This window comes from Gekko japonicus, unplaced genomic scaffold (genome assembly GCF_001447785.1).
Source record: "Gekko japonicus isolate JY-2015 unplaced genomic scaffold, Gekko_japonicus_V1.1 scaffold281, whole genome shotgun sequence".
Lineage (NCBI taxonomy): Eukaryota > Metazoa > Chordata > Lepidosauria > Squamata > Gekkonidae > Gekko > Gekko japonicus.
Window position 1 is genome coordinate 65,344 of NW_015174281.1, and position 12,408 is coordinate 77,751.

General features: G+C 43.3%; 1 protein-coding gene across 1 annotated transcript in view; it reads right to left on the reverse strand.

Moving 5' to 3' along the window:
• Positions 1-2,641: 2,641 nt before the first annotated feature.
• LAMC1 (laminin subunit gamma 1) overlaps positions 2,642-12,408 on the reverse strand; it is a 161,300-nt gene continuing 151,533 nt past the window's right edge. The window contains exons 25-28 of the mRNA XM_015423874.1: positions 11,195-11,394; positions 10,779-10,937; positions 10,236-10,335; positions 2,642-6,715 (exon numbers count right to left, since the gene is read on the reverse strand). Coding sequence (XP_015279360.1) covers positions 6,459-6,715; positions 10,236-10,335; positions 10,779-10,937; positions 11,195-11,394 — 716 coding nt within the window. The 3' untranslated portion in view covers positions 2,642-6,458. The remainder of the gene's footprint in view (positions 6,716-10,235; positions 10,336-10,778; positions 10,938-11,194; positions 11,395-12,408) is intronic.

A 12,408-nucleotide genomic window follows, 5' to 3' on the forward strand; every position in this document is an offset into this window, starting at 1 on the left:
GCTCTGACTGAGGGCTGCTGGGAGCAGGGGGTGGGGCTTGTTGCATGTACCCGCCCCCTGGGCTCTTACTGCCGGAGCTCCGCTCCTGTGCGCTCCTGCAGGAAATCACTCCTTGCGTAGGTATAGCCAAATTCTAGTTACCTGAAAGTGTGTTGCATTAAAATGACTCACACTTCTGAGTAAATGCATTTAAGTACTGTGGTGTAATTCTAACTGAGCACTGAGGTACCCTTGGTAAAATGCAAACCAAGCCTCAGTAGGTCAATGCTCCTTCTAAGCTGTGGAGTCTTGTGAACAAAAATTCTACTTAATTATCTGGCCTTCCAGGGAACAGTCAGGGTTGATTTCTTTTAGGACTGACTGATTTGATCTTCTTGCAGTCCAAGGGACTCTCAAGAGTCTTCTCCAGCACCATAGTTCAAAAGAATCTATTCTTCAGCGCTCGGCCTTCCTTATAGTCCAACTCTCATAGCCATACATGACTACTGGGAATACCATTGCCTTGACCATGCAGACTCAGAATGACTGTGGTGACTAGGTCAGTCCTCCGATAATAAAAAGACTCGATTAAAGCAAACCACAAACAGATTTGGCAGCAGCAGGTTGGCTTCTCAAAAATAACATTTATCCCCTCCTCCCTGGAATCCAGATAATTTGGGAAGTACAGAATTTACTTCATTCTCTATCTTTGGACTGATAACTGGTGCACTTTAAGCATTTCAGCAGTGATATGGGAAAGAATTTCCATGGATTTAGCCCACACAGCCACTACAACATGTGATGCGCATACCATCACCACACAAATTATGCCAAATAGCACAATGAGATGAAGCCATGGAAAAAACAGCTGCCATGGAGCTCTTTTGTTGTATTAAAGGTTGTCCTTCATTTTGTGTTATGAAGGGCAGTTTTATGCATCACAGTGCTCGAGGAATTACAGATTTATCCTTCAGCCTCTACTCACACTTTTTTTATGCATCACAGTGCTCGAGGAATTAGATTTATCTTCAGCCTCTACTCACACTGTAGGTGTGTACAGGAAGCACCCTCTGGTTGCCCCATTTCCATGCAACAATGGATTGGATCCAGTAACCCATCAGTGGAAGGTTGCCAACAGTCTTCCCCCCTTTCCCTTGTGGTTGTTTCTAACCCTGAGAAAATTTATTACCACGATCACGGCACCCACTTGGACAGCCACGCAAGTCAGGAAGCTACAGCAGAGCAGGGAAAGGGGGAAACTTGCCCTTCATGCTGCTTCAATCAGTGCAGCCAGATGTGGAACTGGAAAGGGCTGCTGAGGAGATAGGAATGTGGGAAAGATCTATGATCCTTGCATCTGCAGATCATGGGGTCCACAATTTGTGCATGCAACGATGGCCCAAAAGAAAACCTTCATAGACTACATGTCAATTCCTTGGTGTAACACACACTCTCTCTAATGCAATGCCTGGATTTTGTAAACAGGGCAGTCTCGGGAGTGGGCCACTGATTTCACAAGTCTAGATCTTTGACCTGGAGGAGAGCACAACTGCCACAAATGGATCAGTCCCCTGAGCCTCCATGACAGAACATGGGAACCATAATGTCAAAGCATGCTAAGAAAGTAACATGAGAAAGCAAAGAAGCAAAAAGCTCTGGTCACCCACGTAAAAACCCTCCCGTAGCAAAAGCTAAATCAAGGTTAACGTATTCTGGGAAGAAATCTAACTTCAGCTATTTAAAACTGTAGATTTTGTTCCCTCTAAACTTAGAGAATTCCCAGTAGGTTTGTTCTAACTTTTGTCCATGGCTCTAGAATATTGTTTCTTCAGAAAACCAGCTATTAATAAAACCCTTAAAATGTAATCAAAAGCCACAATGTAAAACTGAGTTTAGGGAATGTTACAGATTTTCAGGTCAGTCTCCTCCATTTCTTGAAGTTAGGCACAGTGAGGGCATTTAGAAAGTTAAGTTCTGAAGGGTTCAAGATTTAGAACAGCGGAATTTTAAAAGGAGTTGTAGGTTTGGGCATTCTCTCATTTGAGTCTTTAGGCAAAATTCTAAATTTAAACTGTGGCTTAAGCTACACCTGAAGGTGTATTAACATAATCAGCTACAATAGGACACAGGATTAACATAATCAGCTACAATAGGACTCAGGATAGACTCAAGACACTGTGAAGTAACCATAAGCAAGAGCTCCTATACTGATGAGACCGCAACAGCCACAACTACTGAGACTTCTGAGAGCCACCAGAGGCCCCCCAAATTTCCCTCTAGGTGCCCCTCACTTTAAGACCCAAGCAGAACAGATAAAATTAAATAACAAACTTTCCTGGGTCCACCCCCCCCCCGAATTTTATCTCCTTAGGTCCCCATCACCACCACCCTGGATACAACAGAAAATGCAAATAAAGTCATCTTCTGGGAAATTTTAGTTGTGGAAGACAAATGGGGGGGGGGGAGAGACAGAGTTTACTTCCACACAATCCTACCATTTTGTGGTGGCATCCATTCATCTCTCAAAACTCCAGATGTTCTCTCAAGATCAACTAGGCCAGGGATCTCTGGCCTTGAAGAAGCAGTTCACATGAACGGAGGGTGTCAATAACTGATCTCCCCCGTCCCAGTAAACTCTCAACAAACCAGCATTATAAGGGGTTACAAATATCCAGACTTTATTATAAATAAGAAATACTGTTTTATACATAAAAACTGCCAAGTGTTGCATTTGTTGTTGCCGTTCACTGCCCCCGGACAGCAAGACCACAGATTTAAGGCAAAAAATAAAGGGAGTAAAGGCACATATGGAGGTGCTCACAGTCAAAAATAAAAGTAAAGTGAGGGGAACTCTTCAGATGGGTGTCTGCTGTAGCACCTGGGTGTGTGTTTCTGTGAGCAGCAGTTGTGTCATTTTTTTTTTGTTACGTAAAAGAAATAACTTGGACCTCTAACAAATGCGATCATGGCTGTTAACGCAGTACTTGTAATTAAGAGGATTCTTATAAAGGTCTTTTATTTATTTAAAAATAAAAAAAATCTGTTAAAACCAGTTTTCCAGAAAAAAGAAGGGAAAATACTAAGAAAGGTAGGGAACCTTAAGGCTGGAAAGCAGGCAAAAAGCTAGTGTTATCATCATCCCTCGTCTATGATGGAGAGGCGATACAGTTAGAATGCAGCCATCTGACTGGTTCAGCCAGACGAAAAATACTGAAGTGTCGAGTGTGATTCGTCGCAATGAAAGGTCATTTCCAGGAAATGGCTTCAGGGTTGTATGCAGGAAGGCTATTTTCATGTAAACTGTTGAAAAGTCATTTGGGTTAAAGGAAGGAGAGAAAGATCAGACCCATATCACTCCCCTGGCCCCAGAAATGCGGTAGTCTTCAGTGACCAAAAATGGAACCTCCCCACACACAACAGTACAGGCAGAAAAGGCCACTGTTTTGCAACAACAGACTTAGGTACTGGGCCTGTAGTAACAGCCTGATTTATTGAGGTGCGAAAACCTGTGTCTGGGCTGTATTGCTTGAGACTGCGCAGGGGGGCTCACAGAACTGATTGCTCCTCCCTTATCAGGAAAATTAAGCAGGTCAAGAAGACGAAGTAAAAATCTTTGTGCTTGGCATCTACTTTTCCATGGAGGGCATTTCTGTGAAAGGTATTTTTTGTGCATGTGATGGAGCATTTCCCTCAGAATTTTTATCCTTCCATTATCTCCAAGAACCTCTGGGCATCATAGCTAATTCTCCACCTTTGCATTTTATCCTCACAACAACCCTGTGAGGTAGGTTTGGCTGACACTGTGAATGGCCTCAAGGTCACGCAGTGAATTACATAGCTAAGTGGGGATTTCCATCCAGGCTTCAGTACTAATCCAACACTCTAACCACCACGTCACACGGGTTCAAATCATGTCAGTCTTAAAGCAGTACCGCTCAGTCACAGGTTTATAGTCACAGTGAGAACTACAGTTGCCTCACAAGCCCAGCAAAAAGTCCATAATTCCTAAAATTAAACCTGTTAAAACATAATGGCTTGGATCCCTTGGAATGTTTCTGCAGATGGAAAGAGTTTTGCCTTCACCTTCCCATTGTCATCCAAAATGTTGCTGTTGGGGGGTTCCCTGTCCTCCAGGAACAACATTTGGGGAACATTTTAAGCTACAGGGGAGGGGTAAGTGAGAAAATCACATGCCACAGCTGGAAACCCTTCTGTATTCCCAAACACGCCAGTGGATCCAAGCCAACCTTTGTAAACCAGAGACAGAGGGCCTATGCAGGCAATACTTTGCCCCTCAGGATTATGTTGCAAACGGGCTTCAGGCTTGTATGCACTTTCCACTGTTCCCCTCATCACAGGTGGAAAGGTAGGAAGTGAACTGGAGAAAACCTGAAATCTGAATGCAGGATCTCTTTTTTACAAGCTCACTTCCACTCACAGTGAAGGAAAAGACCACATAAGCCTGCAGCTTTGTCCCTGATCACATCTCAGGTAGAATCCTGGAATGCAAAATATCGAGTGAAAAGGCCCAGTGAGTGTTAGTTCGACACAACTGAATGCCCTCTGAATCTTCTGGGCATCCATGCTGGCTTTACAAAGAAGACACAGACGATTGGTACCTTGCCTCAGTACACAAGGAAATAGGCCAATGTTAACACCACACAGTACTGTTAACTGCCAACACCTGAGTGTGCAAAGTAGTAAGGAGGCTGAGTAGGGAAAATACCTGAACACCCACCCACCCCCGGAATAATAAGGACAGAGTGCATGTACTGTGATGGTTAAGAGAGAGCATAGAGGAGAACAGTGCCACTCTAGAAACAAAACCAAGCCTATTTACATGGAGGAATTAGGGGAAGGGAATAGACTTTTCCTCACACTATAATCATGATTAAAAAAAAAAACACAAAAAATACCCACATTCACACAAAAATATAAATTTGAAATAATTAATAGCACCAGTGTGTGTGTCAGATAATAAATTTCTTCCCCTCTACGCAAACGTACAAAGTTGCATAGTGTTTTAAGGGCAGGTATACACGGATCTCAAAAAAGACAGGGGGGTGGGGTGGAAGCATCAGATCATACTAAAGAAGAAACCAGAGGCAGATCATTTCCTCCAGTTAATGACTAAAATGGGTGAGGAGAAAGAACAGAGCTGTCTTCTCCCTACTTGGAAGATAAGCTAATGTGGAAAGTGGGGGAGGAAGAGAACCAAGAGGAAGGCAGAAATTCACGCTGAGCAGCAAAACAGTTCAGATTCGTAAATACTGCAAAATCTAGGGAATTGTTAATCCTTAGAATTAGGCCTGGTATCCTTTTCCCAGAAAAACTGGACCAGCTGTATTTTAGAATTTCTCTCCCATCAGACAAAAAGATAAGCCTGCCATGGTTACAAAACACCAGCCAACTTCCAGGGAACAGAGGACTGGAAAGACTTCTTGGCCCGTTTTCTACACTTAGAAGATTATGTTGACTTCAAAGTTCACAGGCAGTCTAGAAACTAAAGTTCTCACTGGATGGCTGATTTCTTTAAAAATAATAGATATGATTTGAAGAGAAAATCTGTTAATGTTAATCCAGTTGTCCCTGGACTATAATAGATTCCTAGTGACTGGCCGGTGACAGGAATAATCCTGTTCACAAGCAAATCTTCCCATGTTGAGGAACTTTGGCCTTTGCTCTCACAGGCCAAAGGCTAAGATATAGCACCGTGGAGACCTACTGCACAACGCCTCCCCCTTGACTCCCCAAAAGTTGTTTCTGAGAAGCTGTGTCTCAGGAATGGGATATACATATTGCACGTTAGAAAGGTTCTAAAAAAATGGCAACTGGCTACCAAAAATGATAATTTTATTGGCCAATTACTTATATATATATATAGCTGGCTTTTTACTTCTCTTTGTTTTTAATGTGTGGCTGTTGTGAAGGCCATTGCTGCTTCTTACAAAGTGTGGCTATACTGGCCATTAGTATTGAACACTTTGGTAGCCAAAACCTTTTCCTTCATAGAAAAAAAGAACACAGAATTAGTGGGGGTAGAAAGGGGTGAGGGAGATACAGGAAATTAAGAATGAAGGGAAAAAAAGTTTGTTTGTGACCCCCGTTGTACACCATTTCCCATGGCCACTTCTACAGTTCAGTACAACAGTCCAGAATATTTCACATCATTGTGTAAATTAAAAGGGGAGTGTTTCTGAGAAAGAGAGATCAAGTGGAGTGTGTTCAAGCAGGAAAACCTGGACATAGTTGTCTCAAAGCCCTTTTGATGCCCCGAGGACCGATTCTTAAATTTGATTTTCATTCAGAAGTTTGCTTCCTCGCCCCACCCCAATCTTGAACTGGGAAACAACAACTGAGAGTTGTACTGGGAAATGTGGTGGTCCTGAAGAAGATAATTTTAAGAATTAAGGCACTCCACGGCCAAATAACTGCTCCACCAGTCACCAAGGGGATGCCCCCCTGCCCTTAGCACACCCTTAGGGTTTCTCAATGGACGGGGTGTTAAAGCAGCCTGTTGGCAAGGTCTTCTTGATGTCCTCTAGATTAGCAATGTCTTTTTCGATAGTCTCAATGTCCCTGTTATATTCTGCAATAGCGCTGGCCTGCTTCTCAGCTGCCTTTTCTAGATCAGAAACTTTTCTGTCCAGATCGTTGTCCCTCATCTGGTTCTGGGCAGTATTTAAGGTACGTTCAATTTCCTCCAGTTTACTCAAGTCCACAGTCTCTAGATCCCCTGCGAAACAAGCAACACACAAGAATGAGAAGGGCATTTCAATCAAGTTATACTTATTTGTGACAGAACAGCATTCCAGTTAGAAAGCAATGCAGAATGGAAAGAGACTGGATTAATTACTGCATGGTAATTACATTCCTTGGCACTACTGCCATTCTCTAGTATGAAAATTAGCTCTAACCAGAAGAGGAAACAAATAATTTGTAACAACGTAACTAAATAGGGGTGCTGTCACCCACCCTCAAATCTGTACCCAGTCCAAAGTTTCCTGAAGCGTACACTTGTGAACAATGTCCCATGGAGTTTAAAAATATTAGGAATGTGAGGATTTGGCTATTACTCAACATTTATTTCGGCCACTTTAAAACAGGCTTGACATACAATATTTGCAGAGAAATATCTTTTGACAATGCAATACAAAAACATAAACAAACTCATTTTCCATTCTCTACAAAATTAGCTCTAACCAGAAGAGGAAACAACTCCCCTAAATTGTTTAATTCCAAAATTTTAACTTGAGATCCAAATAATTTGTAACAACGTAACTAAATATGGGTGCTGCCACCCACCTTCAAATCTGTACCCAGTTCAACGTTTCCTGAAGCGTACACTTAACAATGTCCCATGGAGTTTAATAATATTAGGAATGTGAGGATTTGGCTATTACTCAACATTTATTTCGGCCACTTTAAAACAGGCTTGACATACAATATTTGCAGAGAAATATCTTTTGACAATGCAATACAAAAACATAAACAAACTCATTTTCCATTCTCTACATTTTCTATGTAACCCTTTGCTTGTCGACCTTTGTATGTAGCACACATTTAGGAGCACTCACTGCTTCTACAACATGGGCCCATCTCATTAGCTGTTGTATGGCTGAGATGCAAAGACTGCTTTCATCCTTACTCCATCCCAGGTGGGTACAGATGTACAGCAGTCTGAGTTTATAGGATAAGACAATGAGTCCCTCTTGGGGATTAGAAACTAGCTAAATGGGAAGCAAAGAGTAGGTGCAAATGGATACCTCTCCCAATGGAGGAACGAAAGGGGTGAGATCTTGCAGAGATGCAACGTGGCCAGGTTTGCAGATGGCATCAAATTGGGCCTAACCTTTCTTCGTTATACACTGCCTCTTCAGACACCATAAGTGCACATGTAAAGCTAGCTTTTTTGGGCTCAATGGGACAAAACCATGGAATGTACCAAGACTTACCTGTTGCCTACAGAAGGGCACACTTGGTCACCATGGGGGCACTAACATTTGGGGAAAACCATGTACCAAGTAACTAGCACTAATAACTTACCATTAATGTGCACATAATGTGCAGAATCTTGGCATGAGGGCAAGGGGGAAAAGACATGAATATCAGAAGGCTCTTGGGGAGATGTGGAGCATCTCAGTACCTAAACATGGTGCACCTTCCCATGGCAACCCTGGTCGGGGTGGGACACCCACAACAGTATGCCCAAGGCTCAGCACTTTACTTTCTCCTGAAAAAGTGATGATTGCTATTTACTCCCACAAACAGCTCCTCTCTTTCAGCCCTTAGGCTGAAGGTCATAGCTTAGAGGAGGAAAGAGAGAAACAGAGAGACAGAGAAGAACCTGCTCTTCACCCAGAAGGCTTCTGCCCTTTTACAGCCGTATCCCCCCCCCCCTTTGTACTGTAAGCCACTTTTGGTCTACACTGGGAAGAAAAGCAGGATATACATATTAAGTTAAAAGGTACATTTAGAGATACTGGGTAGGTGTGGGAAGAAGGAGTTTCCTCCTGGACTCTGCATCTTGATCGTTCTAGAATATATGGAACCTGTGGGGGCGAGGGAGAAGGAGGAGATGGTGTGGCCCTGGGATCCAAAGAACCGCTTAGATCCATGGAAGAGGCTTGTGTTAACTCAGCAAAATGCTGGATCTCCTCACACTCACAAACAGCATTCTGGGTCATATTGCAAACTGCTTGTTGAAGCTCCTCCATAATCATATCTAAGGTCAAAGGATGCAGAAGTGAGCTTCTGTTCTTTACAGGAATATTTGGGATTAAAAGGTGATTTATTCACATCAATGGTACTGAGCATTTCCTGGTCCAATTTCAGCAAGTGGTGGAAAGTATGACTACTCATCCAAAAAAAAAAGCACAAAGCAAAAGTCCCTGTACACGGAAAAACAGTGTGTCAGGGAAGAAGGTAGGGTGAATGTCTCACATACAGGGAGTATAGTTTTTTGTTACTGTGAAGAGAGTATCCAAGCATTCAGCACTCCTAATCTACCTTCAGGAAGAGCTTTACCAATGCAGTCTGCTGACAGTTTCCCAAATTTGGCTAAATGCTGACAGTCACTGATAACCCCCAGTTCACAAATGTCCATAAACATTTCTTATCACTACTTGAGACAAATACCAGTGAACGTTGTTAATTGCATTTAAGGTGATTTGGCATTCACCAAGGTTATTTCCAAGTTTCTGGACGTTCACAACCTTTGCCTGTGATTGTCACGGATCATGTATGTATAAAAACTGCAAAATGCTAATAAGTCCCCACACTGTAAACAATTTGTTGCTATTTGAATCATATAAACAAATATCATCAAAATAAGATTTTCAATTACATATGTAATAAACTGCATTAATATAAGACTATGGACTAAGTGCAACGTGAAGGTAAGGCCCTTTAACTATTTTAAATGGGAGATAAAAGACATCCCCCCTTCACAGGGGAAACAATATAAGAGGATTCATTATGTAACAACAATATCTACTTATGAACAGTGATTAGTACAATGTATGGGCATTAACTCTTCAAGAGTTGTATGGTTTCATGCATCTGCTTTGAGCTGAGGTTTCTCTGGCTAGTAACATATGGTATTTTCATGCAATGAACAGTGTGCATAATGAGTTTTGTGTCAGTTATCTAGGCAATTTGTCAGCCTTTGACTTTGCATTCATCTGATGAAGAAACCTATTGAAAACAGATTCCTGTTGTGGTACATGTGAAAATAGTTGTGAAAAACATTATAGTATGTGAAAATAGCTGGTGAAAAGAATGTATCTGGAGATGTACATATATCATTTGTAAAAACATGTGTGTGTATATAAAAATATAAAATCTGTAATTGCATACGACATTTGGACTCTCGTAATGATGGTATGGATTTATATGGTATAGATTTATATATTTCAATCAAATTTATTGTTATAGTCAACAACCAGCACACTCAGTCATTTTACATAAAAGCATATTTCAAATATCCACTAATTGTTTACAGCGTGGTGCTTATTAGTATTAGCATTTTGCAATTCTGGCTTTAGTACACTGTGTTCTTTGGTGTGATCACCATGTGTGACTGTCAACACCACCAAATTCTGGGCAGTCACTGGAAGATATAAGTTGGCCCTAGGTTTGCTAATCAGTGAGAGAGAAAAAGATCACTGAAAGGCAATAGCCTAACAACTGCAGCTATAAGGCTGAAAGGCGCAGAACTCCACAGAAACTTAGTAACCTAAGAAAAGGATACATACCTAATTTCCCAAGAAGGTCATTAATCATATTGAGCAAGCTGTTCACAGAGTTCTTTGCTTTCCTTGCATTGTCTTCCGCTTCCTGAGCAGCTTGAGACGCCTGTGGAATCAAAGGGCAAAATGCATGAGTCCAGTTATAATATGCATGCCCAACAATTTGCACACAGGCCACCCAAACTGGAAGGTACAGCTGATTTGAAATTTTTACAAAAACTTCCAACTGTGGCGTTTGATCTGTGATGGCTGTTTCCACCAATGTTAGACCACGAAGGCATCACCAAACACAAGCAATGCACACGCGTGTTAACTCGGCCTCAGACTCCACGGCATCCTGTGCGGTTTCGGCAGGAAGACAAAAGGTGGGAGGGAAGAAGATAAAAGAAAAAGGTTCCAGAATGATGAGGGACTGCTATCCACAGGCTGGTACTGCTCATTTTCTTTTCGAAAGGAATAAATGTACTCCTAAGTGCTGGTCTTTCACATCCACACAGAAAATAGGCAACGTCACTTGCATTGGAGGAAACCTATATAAAAAAGTCTTACCATTCCTGCCATCATCATATCTTGGTCTGCACTGTCCTGTTTCTTCTTCAGCTCTTCCTCTGCTTCGTGCAGTTGCTGCAACATGTCATCCATTTCTTTGTCCAGGTCGGTGACAGTCGAGAAGGTCTTGTCAGCATCGGCCTTCGTTGTCGCAGCGTTCTGTTGGCAGGGGGGGAAAGCTGAACGAGTTAGTAAACTGGGCACAAGGAACAGAAACTCTCCTCCCTCCCTCAGACCACTGGAATTGCCTGCTCTCGCTGGCAGTAGCTCTCCAAGGACTCCAGCAGAGATCTCCGCCCCTGCCCCCACTTAAGATCCTCTACCTGGAAATGCCAGGGACTCCACTTGAGATCTTCTGTACACAAACCTTGTGCTCTACCTTTATACCCCACCCCCAGGCCCCTTGCTTGACTCACTTTCTGTACAGAATTGGCAATCTTCTCAGCATCGTCAGCTCTGTTCTTTGCTTCCCTGGCATCAGCAGCCGCGTTGCCCAGTGCGAGCTCAGCTTGCCGTGTCTTATTGTTGGCCTCTGCAATGGTCTGGGTGATGGCAGGGATCTTTTTCAAGGCGTCCTCGGCCGCTGTTTTGTTATCATTGACACGCTTGTCAAAGTCTGGAAGATCAAGAGAGCCACACTGGGTCAGACTGGGATGCTCATCTATTCCGGTGCCCTGTTGTCAACAGTGGCCAAACAAGAAGCTTCAGATTTCAAGCAGAGGCTCTCGTGACTGAGTTTCCTCCACACAGAGAAATATCATGCCAAGGGGAAGGCTACTGTAGAACACCTGGACTTTTGTTTTTCTAAGTACAGGGAAGCCATATGAGGGGTCCCACCCCCATCCCCCCCCTTACGATTTGAAATGGTACAGGCGAGACCACAGTGACATCTAGATTTATTAATTCAGGGAGAAGTAACCCACCTTCGAGGCTAACACCTGGCAAGGGGGGAGGAGTTTGCCCTGCAGCATCTAACAACTGTGCCTTCTGTGCTAGGTCTCTACTCACCCACGTTTAGTTTCAGTTATGTGGGCTGTGTGATTGTTCTGCTTCCTGGACCTGAGAGAGGGAGGGATGTGACAGCCCTCCCCTGACAGGGATCAAGGGCCTTTCTAGCTTGAGACACATCCAAGGCTCAACTCTCTTGCCTCTTGCCACAAAGACCAGGAAGCTTGGGGGAAGGTGACTGGGAAGCCATGCTGCCGGGGAGTACAGACCCAGCATTCCCTGCTGGGACTTCAGGTTCATAGGAGCACTCTGGCGCCTCTGAAATGGTCCCCTCATGCCCCAACCTGGCAGGAAACTGCAAGAAAAGACATGGATTCCTGGAAGGGGAGTTGGAGCTGTTGGGAAGAGGACTGGTTTCAGGGCTAGGGCTGCAAGACTGAGCCACAAACACAGAGAAAGAGTGACTCAGTCCCTGTATTTCACCTGATCAATAAGAAAGGGGTGGAAGGAGGTGGAGAAATGTCTAAGAGGCTGATGTGATGTTCCTAGGGCTGTCTCTGCAGCTGTAGAACAGCAGAGCTGTCCGCAGTGTTATCTTTTATGTAGTGTAAAGGTAAAGGTAAAGGTTCCCTTGCTCGAAAGCCAGTCAAATCCGACTCTAGGGTTGCGGTGCTCATCTCCG